The sequence below is a fragment of the Thalassophryne amazonica genome, chromosome 2, assembly GCF_902500255.1.
Source record: "Thalassophryne amazonica chromosome 2, fThaAma1.1, whole genome shotgun sequence".
Taxonomy (NCBI): Eukaryota; Metazoa; Chordata; class Actinopteri; order Batrachoidiformes; family Batrachoididae; genus Thalassophryne; species Thalassophryne amazonica.
In genome coordinates this window covers 84,140,712-84,158,810 of record NC_047104.1, presented here as the reverse complement: position 1 = coordinate 84,158,810, position 18,099 = coordinate 84,140,712, and the positions used below count along the sequence as shown (strand labels likewise).

Here is an 18,099-nt window from a genome sequence, read left to right as displayed (position 1 = left end):
ACAAGAGTCAGACAGAAGTCAGACTTCCAGAGCAAGAATTTTAGCTGAGGAAGCTTCTGCGATTTGAAGCGAAACGTCCTAGCGTCAAGCAACCCAGTCCAGTTGAAGATTCAAGCTTCTCTACTGTCCAGAATCTGAATAACTGTCCACACTTAAGCAGTAATAGCTTTTACATGGTCAAGTGCATTTTGGTGCCACCTGCCCAGATATGTTGAGTGCCCTTGCCCCATGCCCACCAAATTCAATTTCACCCCCTCCCACCCCTCAATTTCACTTTTTTTAATGATATGGCGAACTACTGTCTGGAAAATGAATCACTGTCCAGAATCTGAATAACTGTCCACACTTAAGCAGTAATAGCTTTTACATGGTCAAGTGCATTAAAAGCTATTACTGCTTCAGGCACGAGAGGGCGCTGCCGCCTCACAGGAACAGCCGGGAGTGACAGCTGTCACTCATCAACTACGACAGCTGTCACCAATCACCAGGTCATCACCCACACTACAAAAGCCGGACGACATCTCCACCTCGTTGCCGAGATATCGTCTACCTCTACGGTAAACTCTCAGCCGTTTGACTGTGCCATTACGCACATGATTCCTTTTCTGAGTGTTTGCAGGAGTTGCTGTAGCTGCTGTCAGCTGGGTGCGGCGTCTTGTGGTTCCGTGACAGAGTGACATTCTTCACCCTCACGCCAAAACGCTAAGTAGCTCTTTGGCTCTGCTTAACTGTGTTCTGTGTTAAAGGTGGAGGTGTTGTTTCCCACCTGGAATAACGACTTGCTGACTGTTTACTGAGTGTATTGTCACACACTCATCACATCTGTTCTTCTGCCAGCAGTACCAGATCCGACAGTCGGAGACGGTGACCACCTGGGGACTCGGGACTTGCCGGCTCCAGTATCCTTCGGGTTCGGTGGCAGTGGAAATCGTGTGGGATCCGGTTCTTCTCAGGACAGACGTCTTCTATCCTCGAGCCTACCCACACATCACCTTGTATAGTTTGACTGTGATCCAAATTCTGCATTTGTCTGTATTCTCATTGTGCATTTTTCACAACAGTAAAGTGTTGTATTTTTGGCTCATCTACTGTCCGCTCATTTACGCCCCCTGTTGTGGGTCCGTGTCACTACCCTTTCCCAACAAGTAGTTTGCCATATCATTAAAAAAAGTGAAATTGAGGGGTGGGAGGGGGTGAAATGGAGGTTGGTGGGCATGGGGCAAGGGCACTCAACATATCTGGGCAGGTGGCGCCAAAATGCACTTGACCATGTAAAAGCTATTACTGTTTAAATGTGGACAGTTATTCAGCGCAGAAAATCTGAATTTTTGAAATATTATTTGTACAGTAGTCACTTGTCATCTTGACAATTTTTTTGTTTTTTTAATTTTAGTCATTCTTTTATTTCTAGTTGATTTTGATGTGTAACTGTCCGTTCTTTTCATAATTGTTTTTGCAGCACTTTTTTAACTAAAGTTGTGACTAGAGTGAGGTGTAAGGAGTTGACATATTTAATTCAAAGCACAAGCCTAATAAATGATTATGTCTGTTTACGCTTTCCATATTCTGTCATTATATTTTTGCTTTTAGCATCAAAACCAAATCATTGTTTTATTTTGGATTTTTTTTAAAGGTACAATTTAACAGGGCACGTTTATTTCCATTTTAAAAACATTTTTTGCCCATAATACAACCACAACTGCTTCATCGCGAATTACTGTCTGAATAATGAACTACTGTCTACTGTCTAACTTCACGCCGGTAGGATTGTTTCAGTTATCTGCTGCACTAATAAGCCAACATGAACAAGCCGCTGTCTTAGTTTAAAAATATGTACATAAGGCCACCCAAATTAAAGTAGAAATGTTGCTTTTAACAACCTGGACCTCATTTCTGTCATAAAATATGGTCATTTACTCACCAATGTAAGTTTGGTGTGATTTGAAGTCCACAGTTCAAACGACGTGATCTGTTCAAATCTGGAGCAAACATTTTTCTTCTTCTAAGGTGGATTAGAACTTTTTGTGGTACACAGCACAAACTACTGGACAGGAGGAACCTAGCAATCAATGTGACTCACTGATTTAAAAATGCAGATCTTTCAACCAGACGTGTGGTGCTGTGACATGTCAGTCATCTGTGTCCAATCAGATTTCAGGAGAGTCCAGTGAAACCCCGCCCTCCACTCTAGCTCCACCCATGCCAGGAAGTGTTTAACATTTGAACATTTGCTGTTTCACTGTGAGTAAGAATTCAGCACTTCCTGTTTGAGTGTGAGCTTGTCACTGAGTTCCCACGAGATTCCATGGGATCTCGTCTGTCAATCCAGGAAGTGTTTGACATTTGAACATTTCCTGTTTTACTGTGGATTTGAAAATTGGCACTTCCTGTTTAGGACACCCTGTACCAAGAGTGAGCTTCGCGCCGTGCAGCGGCACTTCGCTCACATTATTCTAACACCAGTTAATGTCTGTTCAATTCATTATCCTCCTGCATTCTGTTTCATTCATGTGAGTCCTGTAGTTCTACTTCCTCGTTTGTTGCACGTGTTGTCAATACATCTTTTGTTATTTAAGTACTGCCTCGTTCATTGCATATGACTCCACCAAGGTCATTATCTGTGTCTTGGTTCTCGCCTTGATTTCCTGGCTGTAATGTTTGCAAGTACCCATTCCCTGTAGTTACCCACCATAGTCTCATGTAGTTCTTGTTCTGTTTAGTTTTGGTGGATCTTCTTGCATACACCTGTGTCTTCTTGCTGCACTGTGTTTCTGGATAATTTTTGGGACTGTTTGCCACTGCTGCACACTCTGAACTCTGTCACAAATAAATCACTTGGATTGCTATATATATTCCCAGACTCCTCGCTGTGTGTCAATTGGGTTCATCATCTCCAAAACCCCAACAGAGAGGCGGGTAAAGAAACACATCATCTCCACGTCTGGTCTGCTTGAAGTTTCATCCTCAATATCATATCACAGGGAGTTTTTTCCTTACCACTGTTGCCTGTGTGCTTGCTCTTGGGTTTAGTAAGGTTAGACTTCACTTGTGTGTTGCACCTTGAGGCAGGTTTGTTGTGATTTGGTGCTGTATAAACTACATAAATTGAATTGAATTAAACTGAATGCCAGTAAATTACATTGTAAAACAACACAACAACATTAGTGTAACAACAATTCACTGAAAAATATTTTAATATGAAGAGGTTTAAGCTTACAGTATTCAAAGCCCCTGACAATCATTCACCAAGGTTAAAATGAATTGAATTTTGTCCTTACATTCAACTTATTACCTAATCCTATTACCTTATTTCTAAGTACTTTATCAGAACAGATACACCATATATACCCCTTAGAGCACCGAGGGGCTCTCCACCCAAAATTCTGCCTGATTGAGGGGGTAGGCCGATGCACGAGCACGGCCAATATTATGTTCATCAGAATGCCCTTTTCAATAAAATGTTTGATTTCATGACAAATAAAATAAATAAATCACAAATAACTCACCTGTTTGTGTCCATTTTTGTCATTTTCTCATTCATTAAATGTTTTCCTTGGAAAAACAATTGTGGAAATCAAGTGTAATTGCAATAAAGGACAAGCTGACATGAAGAACTAAACAATAATCCAAAACTAAGTTCACGAGCACACACAGAGAAAAAACATGGAACTCAAATGGCACACTGAGTGAAACACAAAGACAGAATGACCTTGAGACAGGAGAGACATAATGACACAACAGCTGCAAAAACCCAAAGTCATGATCAACAAAACACCAGGGAATGTAAGGACAATACCAACAGTGGACTGATCACAAAGATGACAAACACAAATGACCAACACATGCAGGGGAGAGAACACAACAGATCACAGACACACACACACATAGGGCACAAACACAACAGGGACCCACACGGATGACAGACAGTGGAAGGACACACACCCGCACATAAGACTCAGACACGGACCATAGGCATAACATCCACACACACAACCGGGACCCACACGAATGACAGATGACAGACAAAGAGGACACACACACACACGCACACACACACACACACACACACACAGAAAACCAAAGGGGATGCAGGCACATAAACCAAATATACTCGTACAGAAAAAGACAGGATTAAACACAAACAAAAGGAATGGACTCGGCAGAGGATGCACACACAACAATGAATGATTTGTATTTGTTTCTGTAGTATGAAAATTATTTGGTATTTATGCAATCAACATTTGCATGCATAGACATAATGGATTTGAAAAGCTATTAAATCAGAAATTACAGATTCCTTGCAAATATGAGTACATCTGTAAATTCCATGGTGAAATAAAGATTGTGGCAGTGATATATTTTATTTAGTTTCTATCTGTACATACATTTAGATTCTTTAAAATCAAAAACCCTGTATTCTTTTGAACCCTTTTGATCTTTTTTACTATTTGAAGTGAAGAAGAAAAAAACACAGAAAAGCAAAGTAAAGTACAGATGCCTCTCTACCTAAAAGGGCAACATCACTGAAAAATTAATGGAAATGGATTAAAAAGGACTTTGAAAATGAGCTACAGTCACTCTGTCTGCACACACACAAATTGCAGAAGGAAAATTACTTACAGACAGCATTTTTATGAGTGGAGTCTTTACTGGGCATCATCTTCACTCCTCTGGACTTCAACTCTATAGCTTTCTTCACTGTAAAACAAGAGGAGATAGAGATAAAAAATAAATAAATAAATAAATAAAAAATTAAGTCATACTTCACTCACTCACTCATCTTCAACCGCTTTTCCAGATTCGGGTAGCGGAGGCAACAGCCCCAGCAGGGGGCCCCAGACTTGCCTTTATAACTACATCTCCCATTGATACTTGCCGTTAGTCTTACATTAACTATGTGCAAGAGCCACAAAGTGCTTCAATACTTTGTCTCCTCTAATGGCAGATACAGTGGGGAAAATAAGTATTTGATCTCCAGTCAGTTTTGCAGGTTTTCCCACCTACAAAGAATGGAGAGGTCTGTAATTTTTATTGTAAGTACACTTCAACTGTGAGACAAAAAAAAAAAAAAAAAAAAAAAAAAATCCAGAAAATCACATTGTATGATTTTTAAGTAATTAATTTGCATTTTATTTCATGAAATAAGTATTTTATCCCCTACCAACCACCAAGAATTCTGGCTCTCACAGACCTGTTAATTTTTATTTAAGAAGCCCTCTTATTCTGTACTCTTTACCTGTATTAATTGCACCTGTTTGAACTTGTTACCTGTATAAAAGACACCTGTTGACAAACTCAATCAATCACACTCCAACCTGTCCACCATAGCCAAGACCAAAGGCTGTCTAAGGACACCAGAGACAAAACTGTAGACCTGCACAAGGCTGGGATGGACTACAGGACAACAGGTACGCAGCTTGGTAGAAGACAACTGTGATGATTATTTATTACAAAGTGGAAGAAATACAAGATGACTGTCAATCTCCCTCAGTCTGGGATTCTGTAGGGAGGAGTGGACCAAAATCCCTGCTGCAGTGTGTGAAAACTAGGTCAAGAACTACAGGAAACATCTGACCTCTGTAATGGCAGACAAATGTTTCTGTACCAATTGTTAAGCTGTTTTTCTCGGGGATCAAATACTTATTTCATGCAATAAAATGCAAAGTAATTATTTAAAAATCATACAATGTGATTTCCTGATTTTTTTTTTTTAGATTCTGTCTCTCACAGTTGAAGTGTACCTACGATAAAAATTACAGACCTCTCCATTCTTTGTAGGTGGGAAAAACTGCAAAACTGACAAATACTTATTTATACTTATTTTCCCCACTGTATGTTAGGAGAGGAAAAAATGGACAGAAAAGGAGAAGAGCAGCATTAAAACTGAACCTATGTGTTTAATCCTAAGGATAACAGCAAAGGATAACAGGAAAATATGTGCTACACCTGTAATACACTCCATTGAGATATAAACTTGCCATCCAAATCATATCTCTGTCTGTCCGGATCTCTCTCATACAAACCAAAATCCAGAAGAGATGGATATGATGGCTAAATCAGTGACATGAGAGATGGATAATGAAAAAGAAGAGAGAAACTGACAGGAAGAGAGAATATCAGAGAGACAGACAGGTCATGTTAAGTGTGCTCTGTGTTGAAAGGAGACAATTAACTTTGAGAGGCCACGTGGAAACAATCTTGCACCATAATATGCTATTTAAAGTGTACAACCTACCAAGTAGAATGTGATAAATCCACTCAAGGAGTTTTAGACTTCAATCTCTAATTATATGAACAAAAAAATACACTTGGATGAATGCAAAATATGCCAGATCATTGTAATTATTTTTCACAAATCTATAAAACTAGTAATCATATTGTTATTGTTAAAACAACTGGGCATGGTTGCAAAACTCCAAAACCATGCAGAGCACCATTTGGGAAGTACACAGGAAATTTGAAGTTATGTCACATCTGTACTATATATATATATATATATATATATATATGGCAGTTTCCTCACTTGCGAGGATAGTGGGAAGGCCTTTTTTTTTTTTTAAAGTTTATTTTCTACAAGCCCTCTGGTGGCTAAAACGTCCGATGCAGGATGCACAAGACCTGTTACACTTGAGGCAAATGAACACTTGAGTAGGCTGGGCTTGTGCTGCTGCCCGCTCTTTCTGCCTTTGGCGCTTCTGGCGTGAGGCCTCACTTCTTTCTGCCTCGAACTTCAGACTGGCGGATTTGATGCTGGAACGCCAGCTAAGTCTATCTGTAGCTAGATGCTGCCATGACTGATGCTGAATGCCTGCAAGGGAGAGCTGCGTCTTCAGCTGGTCCTTGTAGCGCTTTTTGGGGGCCCCTTGGTTTTGTCTCCCTTCCTTGAGCTCTCCAAAGAGAATTAATTTCGGCAAGCGTGTATCATCCATCCTGGCTACGTGACCTGCCCAACAAAGCTGTTGTTTGAGTATAATAGACTCCATGCTGGGCAATTTGGCTCTGTTAAGGATGTCCTCATTTGAGACGTAGTCTTGCCACTTGATCCTGAGGATGTTTCGGAGACAATGCTGATGAAAGCATTCCAGTAATCTGATCTGCTGGCGATACAGAATCCAGGTTTCAGCTCCATACAGGAGAGTAGGGACCACAATGGCTCTGTAGACCTGCACTTTTGTGGAAAGACGCAGTGCATGATTCTGCCAGACTTTCTTGGAGAGGCGACCAAAAGAACTGCTGGCCTTGGCAAGGTGACTGTCTAGGTCCTTGGCGACAGATGCGTCGTTTGAGATAACACTACCGAGATACGTGAAGTGCTCTACTGCATTCAGGCTGGTACCTTCGATGTTGATTTGGGGTGGGGTATATGCTGTATGGAGGACTGGTTGATATAGCACTTCTGTCTTTCTCAGGCTGATGGTGAGGCCGAAGGATCTTGCTGCTTCAGCAAAACAGTTGACGATGTGCTGCAAGGCTTGCTCTGTATGGGCAATGAGGGCGCAATCATTTGCGATGAGCAGCTCCATGATTAGCTGTTCTGTGATCTTAGTATAGGACAGAAGGCGCCGCAAGTTAAACAGACTTCTGTCAGTTCTGAAGCAGATATAAATGCCGTCTGTCAAGTCTTCTTTGGCCTCACGAAGCATCATGCTGAAGAAGATGGAGAACAGAGTGGGCGCGAGGATACAACCTTGTTTGACACCATTTAAGATGGGGAAGCTGCTGGACAGAGTCCCGTTGTGCTTTACTTGTCCCATCTGGTCTTCATGCAGCTGGGGAAGAATGGTGAGGAGCTTTGGAGGGCAGCCAAGGCGTGGAAGAATCTTCCACAAACCCTCACGACTGACCGTGTCAAAAGCCTTGGTTAGGTCTATGAAGGCTGCATAAAGGGCCATGTTCTGTTCTCTGCACTTCTCCTGGATCTGTCTCAGGATGAAGATCATGTCGGTGGTTCCCCTGTTGGCCCAAAATCCGCACTGACTCTCGGGAGTATTTTCATGCACTATGGTAGGGGTAAGCCTGTTGAGCAGCACTCGAGCCAGAATCTTGCCTGCTATTGAGAGGAGAGTGATGCCCCGGTAATTAGAACAGTCAGACTTGTCGCCCTTGTTCTTGTACAGGGGGACAATGACCGCATCCCGAAGGTCATGTGGAACCATTCCCTTTTCCCAGCAACTGGAGAAGAGAGTCTGAAGCTTGTCAAGGACTGCGTCACCTCCATTTTGGTACACCTCTGCTGGGATGCCATCTATGCCAGGAGACTTCCCTGGATTCAGCTGCGTGGTGGCCTTTTGGATCTCTTCAAGTGTTGGGGGGTCATCAAGTTCCCATTTCACCTCCACCTGGGGAATCTTCTCAATTGATGACTCTTGCACAGTGCGCTTGTCGCTGAAGAGGTTTTCAAAGTATTCTGACCAACGCTGCATAATGGTTTCCTTGTCCGTCAGAAAGGTGGAACCGTCTGAGGAGCGCAGGGGTGCTTGCACTTGATGTGCTGGCCCGTGGATGGTCTTAAGGGCTTCATAAAAGGAGCGCATGTCTCCAACATCGGCATGTTGTTGTGTCTTCTCCGCAAAAGCTAGCCACCAGTCGTTCTGCAATATGCGGAGCTTGCTTTGCAGTGTGGAGCAGGCATTTCTGTAAGCTGTCTTAGCAGAGTGGTCATCAGGTTTAGCTAAAAGAGTCTTGTGGCATGCACGTTTCTTTTCTAGTAATTCCTGGATCTGTGCGTCAGACTCATCAAACCAGTCTTTATTTTTTCTGGCTGAGAAGCCCACTACTTCTGCTGCCGTCTCCTGAAGGATGGTCTTTAATCTCATCCACTGTTGTTCAGGGTCATCAGGCAGGCCTTCTTCTCCATCCAGTCTCTCCTCTGGTTTGGCCTGGAACTCCATTTTTGTGTCTAAGTCTTGCAGCTTGTGGACTTCTAGCTTCTTAAACTGTGGGTCTTTCTTCTTTGGAGGGGGCTTGAAAGTGAAAGCAATCTTGGAACGGACCAAGCGATGATCCGTATAGCAATCCGCGCTAGGCAACACCCTGGTATGTAGTACATCTCTTCTATCACGCTGTCGCATCAGGACGTAGTCAAGAAGGTGCCAGTGTTTGGAGCGTAGGTGTTTCCAGGTTGCTTTGAATCTCTCTTTCTGTTGGAACAGGCTGTTGGTGATCGTCAAATCATGTGCAGAGCAGAACTCCAGCAACAGGCAGCCATTGTCGTTACAGTTGCCTATGCCATGTTTCCCTAGGACGTCCTTCCATACATCAGAGTCGTGACCCACTCTGGCGTTAAAGTCTCCCATGATGAGGAGCTTGTCCTGGGTGTCGACGTGCTGTAGAAGGTTGTGCAGATCGCTGTAGAAAGCCTCCTTAATTCCGATGTCGGCCTGCATGGTTGGGGCATATACACTAACAATAGTGGCAAAATCCTTGTTGTTGATGGGGAGCCAGAGTGACATGAGTCGGTCAGAATGTCCAACTGGCAAACTGTGTAACCTATATGCTATGGCGCTCTTGATCATGAACCCGACCCCTGAGAGTCGACGATCTTCTTTAGCCTTTCCTGACCAGAACAGTGTGTAGCTTGTGCCTTCCTCGGTGAGTGACCCTTGGTCTGCAAAGCGCACCTCGCTGAGTGCAACAATGTCTATGTCAAGCCTTGCTAGCTCTTTGATGACTAAGGCTGAGCGTCTTCGGGGACGATCGCTATTGTCTGAGTCCATCATTGTGCGTACATTCCAGCACGCAATTTTCAGGTTCTTTGTTTTCCTTTTCGCACCGCGTGTAGTGATGCCCATTGGCAGTGGTGAGCCAACCGGGTCCAGTGAGACAAGCCATGTTTAGACCACCTTTTCTAGGTCTGTCTCCATGTGGAGCAAGCAGGGCTATCCCTAAACAGGGCTGCTTGGTCACCCAGGGCCCTGCCGGATGATGCTGTTGTCTCAAGTCAGCAACCAAACGACCATAGCTCCTGAGCCGCCTGCATGCAGGATCGAGGCTGCAGCTCCCAGTGCCATCATGCACTTGCTGTTTTCGCCTCTTCCCATCGCTGCAGGACTTTCCTTCCCGCCTGCGCTAGTTGCTTAGAGTGGGGATCAGCTTGCGCACACCAATTCCACTCTTTAGGCAAGGTGGCACTCCACAGTGGCACAGACAAGCTGAGACGGCTGTGGTGACCACCAGGCTGTAGGTTTTACATCAGAGTGACCTTCTCCTAGCCTCTGGCTAAAAAACCTTCCTTGGAGGCATGGGGGCAGTCACCCAGGGTGGGGGTTTAACATCAGGGTTCCCTTCCTCTAGGTGGACTGCCTTAACAGGGCTAATGAGTCCCATCTACCCACTGCTATATCCCAGTCAGCTGGGAGGCTCGTGATGGCGGGAGCGCCTAAATCCCATATAGGTCCCGCATGGTCATGGACCTACCACTGCCAAAATATATATTCCTCCCGTAACTGCTTAATGAAGTGATGAAGCTGTGCTGGCATAGATGAAGCTGTGCTGGCATCAATTAATAGTCTCTGGTCCCCTCCTCTCTTGGGGGATTGATGAAGCATTTAGCAGGCTGATGTTGTTGAATAGGTGGCTGACGCAGTTTTGTAGACAGCAAGGCTTTAGTTTTACTGATAACTGGCTGCCTTTCTGGGGTTGTCGTGGCTTGGTGATAATGGACGGCCTTCACCCTACTGGGGAAGGTGTCACCAGATTATGTCCGAACATAGATAGAGTTCTACAGGGAGGGTAATGTTAGGACTCTACAGCAGATCATGGAGCAGGTGATTAGAGAACCTGCAGAGCCTATGATGAATGTGGAAGTGGAATCCATTAGCCTAGCGGGTAAACTAGTGGATAAAATCCACTATGGTGACAGTGTATTTTATGTGCTAATAAGGGAAATTTTTCAAGTTGAGACTGTGTCCAGTTTCCGCAGACATACCCAGAAAGAGCGTGGGGGTACATGTTTAGTAAAAGTAGCTGCCATTACTTCATTGGAAAACAGTCAAATTGAGGGTGCCCCACTGGCTGTTCCTGCAACATCAAATATTCAATGTCTGCTACCATCAACCTGTATGGAATGTCATAAACCCATACCTAATTTTAGATATATTATATATATTACTCTGGAATCACCTCAAAATCCCAATATTCTAAGTGCCAACTCCAATGAGGTCCTTAGTTTGGGTCTCATTAATATAAGGTGACTGTCCTCAACATCACTGCTGATAAATGATCTAATTATGGAGCACCACCTTGATATGATTGGTTTATGTGAAACCTGGCTTAAACTGACTGCTGTCTTGCACTTAAATCAAGCATGCCCACCAGCATATACATTTACTCACATCCCTCGTGATACATAGCAAGGTGGATGTGTTGCTATAATTCATAAATCTGAGTTTAGCTGAGTGGCTTTTGGGGGACTAAAACATATTTTGTTTGAACATTTGACTCTCTCCTCTGCCCAGGATACTACGTATATCCAAGCACCGTATAGAGGCCCCCAGGCCCAAATTCTGAATTATGAGATGAATTCAGTGACAAATATTGACATTGTGGCTCTTGTGTCAGTTGTCTTAGATCACTCACTTATTATGTTTATAGTCTCGTTGCCTTGTTCAGTGGAATGAGAAACTTATTAATCCTCATGGCAACACATCAACTCCTCAACTACAACTGAACTTGAAGACAGACTGCCTGACATCTTAGCATCACTTTCAGAAAAGTAGATCATCTTGTGGACAGCTTACACTCAGTGCTCACAACCACACTCGACATGATTGGTCCACCTACATTAAAACCATACCTCACAAAACACACTCACCTTGGTTTAATGATTACTTATGTGGCCTCATCCATAGGTCTAGAGGTCTAGAATGAAAATGGCATTGTTCAAAACTAGAAGTATTCCACCTTGTGTGGCATGATGCTTTTATAGAGTTTAAGCATGCACTAAAGGCAACAAGACAGGCCTACTACTCTGATTTGATTAATAAAAACAAGCATAATTCAAAGTTCCTGTTCTATATGGTGGCAAACACTTATTCACGGACAACCACCTGTATGTCATCTTACCTTACCAGTTGCTCTCACTGTGTCCTGTACAGCAACACTACCTCTAATTTAATTGTATGAATTATGGGGTTCCACAGGGGTCTATCTTAGAGGATTGGCTTGCATCAGTGAAAAGCTGGATGTCCAGCAATTTCTTACTTTTAAAGTTGGAGAAGACCAAAATGATGGTTCTTGGTCCAGTGAGACACTGGCATCAGTTTGACCAGCTAACACTTAACCTCGGCTGTATCATACATCACACTGACAAAGTGAGGAACCTTGGAGTGATTTTTGATCCCAGGTTGTCCTTTGACCTCCACATTAGATATATTAGGAGGACTGCTTTCTTCTACCTGTGAAACACAGCAAAGATTTTTCCCATCCTGGCTATGGCTGATGCAGAGACTCTGATCCATGCATTTGTCTCTTATAGACTGGACTACTGCAATGTTCTTTTTTCTGGTTTACTGCAGTCCAGTATTAGGGGTCTCCAATTGGTTCAAAATGCAGCTGCCAGAGTTTTGACAGGAAGCAGAAAGTTTAACCACATTATACCCATTTTGGCATCTCTTCACTGGCTTCCTGTCCCAGTGAGGTCAGATTTTAAGGTTCTGTTTCTAGCCTATAAAATTATTCACAGACTAGCACTTCCCTCCTTAGCTGACCTACTTAAACCCTATGTACCAGCCTGTGCTCTGTATTATCAGGGCGCAGGACTACCTTGTGACCCTAGGATGAACAAAAGGTCTGTGGGTCACAGAGCCTTCTCTTATGAAGCACCTGTTTTGTGGAATGATTTCCCGATAGAGATAAAACAGTCAGATTCTGTAGAAACATTCAAGTCCAGACTTACGACACATCTATTCTCCCTTTCGTATGGCTAGCATACTGGCATAGTATGGTACTATGCTTCTTATCCCTTTAACTCATCTTATTAGCAACAGAATAGGTCTCCACCTCACTTCATCAAAATTCTGGCTCTGTTAATGAAGCTTAGGGTTAGCGGCTGGTTCTTTGTATTTGTATTTGTATTTGTATTACCTTTGTATTCTCTCCACTTCCCTGTCGATTTACTGCTGGCAAACTCATACATTAGGTGCACTGTTTCCAGCCAGCTGAATCTGCTCTTTTTCTCTCTGACCAAGGCACTGATGACATTGCACAAGGCTGACACCTGCACAGCACAGAGCACTGGACAGACCACGAGATGCCATGGCTGAAGCTAATGCAGCGCACAGCAGTATGCTTTTGTAATATATTCTACAAGGAAGATAGGCCCACTGATTATGTGGTGGATGGACACTGGCACTTCACTTCAGGGTGCTGGATGACCCCCTGGCTTTGGCACAATTGCTTGCATGGTAATCTCAATAATGCACTTTGTTTTTCATGTTACTCTGGTTTTCTGTTTCCTGTTTCTTCAGCTTTGTAAAAACCTTGTAACTGTTAGAATGGCCTAAGCAGTGTACCATCCCTCGGAGTCTGGTCTGCTTGAGGTTTCTTCCTCAAAATCGTCAGACGGAGTTTTTCCTTACCACCGTCACATGTGTGCTTGCTCTAGGATTTGGTAAGGTTAGACTTTACCCTTGTGAAGCACCTTGAGGTAGCTTTGTTTTGATTTGGCGCTATATAAATTAAATGAACTGAATTGAAGATGAGGTCAAAGGACATGGGGAAGAGCTCCTACAGACCATGAGGTTACTGGACAAGGATGTATGGTCATGCTGTGAAACTGTCAGGATGATGAATGCACCAAAAGAGATGGGGAGGTGATGGTCAAGTATTTAAAGCAGTGAGTTTGTGACTAGATGATCCTTTGTTCAAAACCCTGATACTGTTCAGAGAAACCTCATATCTGTGACCCTCTTGTTTTGGTCACTATCTAAAGTTCATGATAATGGGTTAGGGTAGAAAAATAAATTGACTGGCAAATTGAGAGCCTGGGTTGCATTTCACAGAGCTGATAAAGCATACAGGTGATTCCGGACTGAGGACCACTACAACTGGACAAAGGTCAAATGTTTGCCCCTGTATCGCTTGTCTGCAGCACATAGATGGCTTTATTGTTGTGGTGGCAATAGATCAGTAGTCTGCCTGAATGGCTGCCAACCAGGACCCTGGGTGTTTCTGTAGTACTGTATCTTCAAGGCAGTGATGCACAATGGCAGTGCAATGCTTAATCAGACAGTCTTTTATATATATATATATGAAGATGTATATTTTTTGTAGCAACAAATGTAACTGAATAACATTGTGAGGAAAAAAGTGAAATTCCATGATACAATATCACACTCCAGGTGCTATGATGCATCACCAGTTGTGTTGGATCAAACTGTTGAACTGAAGCATCACACACTAAATACCAGTAATGCACTGCAGACACACTGATGCTTCGTAGTACTCTCATATTTATTGTATTCAGATGTGCGTAGATTTTGATTTGTGTCTTTGTTCCATATGATATGTTTCAAATCAAGTGCAGGGTAGTGTTTGTAACTAACCTTGATACTGAGCACTGAATCCCTTTCTGCGATGGTTGCTATCTGAGGTAAAATGTAGACGAAGCCAGTTCTTGTTCGATATCACTGGAGAAGGTAATGTTGTACCAGTTAGCCTGAAACGAAACCCAAAAAAATAATGAACCAAACATATGAACACATATGACATACACATTTGCACATGTTTATTTAGACTGGACAGCCTTACTTGATTCAGTTGTTTTGAACTAATATGTTATTCCTGAACATTTACAGATTATAACAGAAACAGGGCAGATGTAAAAACAAATATTTGATGGAATGAATCTCATCTTTCTGTCTTCTCAAATAAATATGTACCACAGCTCTTCCTGAGAGAATATAGGACACTCTGCAAAAACCTGTAACTCAACACTGACATTATGTCCATCTATGTATGAAAAGTTGCACAATTTTTAAAATTTTGCTTCTTAACCACAATGGCGTTGAAACTATAAATTGTGGTTGTGGTGAAGACTTTCAACTTATATTCAAGAAGGTTTTGAAAAAGTGTTACATTCACTATTTTTCAAAACCTGAATGACTGTGCAAGGAAAAAACAGTGAAGAAAGTCAACAAGACACGCAATTCTGAAGAAGTGACAGCCATCTCTGGCCCTGACTGAAGAAATAGCAGAGTTGAAATTTTGCCTGTTACACCACTATTGACAGCTTCACAGTGGAATGAAACAGAGAAGGACTTTCATAAAAGAAAACATCAAATTTGGGCCAAAGACTTCCATGTGCTGTCTTTTTTTATGTTTTATCTTTTTTTTTTTTTTTTTTTTTACATTATTGCAGAGGGTGAACCTACAGCAGTATGGTATTTAGTGGCAGGTGGACACTATAAGAAAGGTCCATTAAAAATAGGGCCCAGTATATGTATTAGTGTGAAAAAAATTGTTTCGCCTTTAATTTGGGTAACACATTGGGCAACATGCCATTCTAAAGATGAAGGAATTAGCTAAACTTTATCTAAAAGTTAGATTTAATTTTGTGACAGGGTATCATTTTTCTCTTTTTTTGATAGTGAGTGTCATTATTACAGGTCTGTCATCAACTTTGTGTTGGTATGTGTATGTTTGTGTGCTTATCTGTACCTCTGTGCCCTATATCACATGTACATAATGTCACAATATGAGTTACAGTAGTGTCCATGAATACAGCATGAACTTTAAACCTTGTTCAGGTGCTTCCTCCTTCATGTCATCTGCAAAATTTCATTGAGCAAAGTCAGAACATTTGACATGAAAAGTCACCAAAATCGATACTCTACCAAAAACACAATCAACTGTAATTTTGTGATATATCACAGAAATATTGATGCTTTATGACAACTAGGTTTAACCCAAAGTAAATATAATCAAATTTTGTGGAAAATTTTAATGCATGACACATTTAATTACTGCCACTGGCCGAGTACAACAAATTAGCAGTATATATATATATATATATATATATATATATATATATATATATATATATATATAGTTAAAAAAAGGAACACTTTGAAAACACATCAGATCTCAATCGGACAAAATCATGCTGGATATCTTTCCTGATATGGACTGGGTAATGTGTTAGGAATGAAGGGATGCCACATCGTTTGATGGAAATTAAAATTTTCAACCTACTGAGTTCAAAGACACCCAGAACATCAAAGTGAAAAAATGATGTAGCGGGGTTGAACATTTTGCCAAAATTTCATTGCAGCAACTGAAAATGGTACTCAGTAGTCTGTATAGCCCCCATGTGCTTGTAAGCATGCCAGACAACATTGGGGCATGCTCCTAATGTGATGATATATGGTGTCCTGAGGGATCTCCTTCTAGATCTGGACCAGGGCATCACTTAGCTCTTGGACAGTCTGGAGTGCAATGTGGCAATGTCAAATGGACCGAAACATAATGTCCCAGAGGCGTTCTATTGGATTTAGGCCAGGAGAGCATGGAGGCCAGGCAATGGTATCAATTTCTTTGTCCTTCAGGAACTGCCTGCATACTCTCAACACATGAAGCAGGGCATTGTCATGCACCAGGAGGAACCCAGGGCCCTCTACAACAGCATAGAGACTAACCATGAGTCCAAGGATTTCATCCCGACACCTAAAAGTAGTTAGAGTGTTGTTGTCTCTGTGTGTCCTTTCAGGGATATGCCTCCCCAGACCATCACTGACCCACCACGAAACCAGTCATGCTGAATGATGTTGCAGGCAGCATAACATTCTCCATGACATTTCTAGACCCATTCACATCTGTTGCATGCTCAGGTTGAACCTGCTCTCATCTGTGAAAAACACAGGGAGCCGGTGGTAGACCTGCCAATTCTGGTGCTCTATAGCAAATGCCAATCAAGCTCCATGGTGCCAGAAAGTGAACGCAGAGCCCACTGTTTGGTCAAAGACATTCACACCAGTGGGCTGCTGGAGGTCATTTTGTAGGGCTCTGGCAGTGCTCATCCTGTTCCTCATGGCACAAACAAGCAGATACCAGTCCTGCTGATTAGTTAAGCACATTCAATGGCCCTCTTCAGCTCTCCAAGAGTAACTGCCTGTCTTCTGAAATCTCTTACATGCTCTTGAAACTGTGCTGGGAGACAGAAAACATTCTGGCAATAGCATATGTACATGTGCCTCCCTGGAGGTGTTGGACTATCTGTGGAACATCTGTAGAATCCAGGTACCGTGCAATACAACCAGTAGTGACACTGACCATAGCCAAATGCAGAACTAGTGAAAAATCAGTCAGAAATTATTAAATTTTTGGATGAAGCATGGGATTTGGTAGAGGCCAACTCTTGGGTTTTTGACTGGTTCCCTGGCCTGTATGATGTGATATGATGCCCTGTTTAACAAGGAAAGGCTTCCTAAATGGGATAAGCAGCCTTTTTTTTTTTTAACCGCCAAAGCCCCCTCTTCCTGAGATTGACTATTAATGTTCAGATTTTAAAGATGGTTTCAAGTCAGATGTTGAGAGAGACTAATTTAGTCTCAGCAGATGACACAGACACATTTGACCGCTGGAACACCGCGAAAGTTCAATTCAATTCAATATCAATTTATTTTCAATTACTACTGTATATCGCGCCAAATCACAACAGAGTTGCCTCAAGGTGCTTCACACAAGTAAGGTCTAACCTTACTAACCCCCAGAGCAACAGTGGTAAAGTAAAACTCCCTCTGAGGAAGAAACCTCAAGCAGACCAGACTCAAAGGGGTGACCCTCTGCTTTGGCCATGCTACACACATAGATTACAGAATGCAAAGCCCGGGCCAGTACGTAAGGTTTCATTTGGTTTTGTTTGGTAGGGAGGTGCCAGTCTGTGAACAGTTTTATAGAATAGTAGCAGAACCTTAAAATCTGATCTCACTGGGACAGGAAGCAGGTGACGGGATGCCAAAATGGGTGTAATGTGGTCAAACTTTCTGCTTCGTGTCAAAAGTCTGGCTGCAGCATTTTGAACCAATTGGTGAGCCCTAATGCCAGACTGTGGTAAACCAGAAAATAGAACATTGCAGAAGTCCTGTCTAGAAGAGATAATCC

General features: G+C 42.4%; 1 protein-coding gene across 1 annotated transcript in view; it reads right to left on the bottom strand.

The window, feature by feature from the left end:
• The window catches only part of LOC117503844 (CUB and sushi domain-containing protein 1-like), a 2,069,078-nt gene that overhangs the window by 1,041,556 nt on the left and 1,009,423 nt on the right, over positions 1-18,099 (bottom strand). Inside the window, exons 6-7 of the mRNA XM_034163109.1 lie at positions 14,544-14,656; positions 4,621-4,698 (exon numbers count right to left, since the gene is read on the bottom strand). Of these exons, the coding sequence (XP_034019000.1) occupies positions 4,621-4,698; positions 14,544-14,656 (191 nt within the window). The remainder of the gene's footprint in view (positions 1-4,620; positions 4,699-14,543; positions 14,657-18,099) is intronic.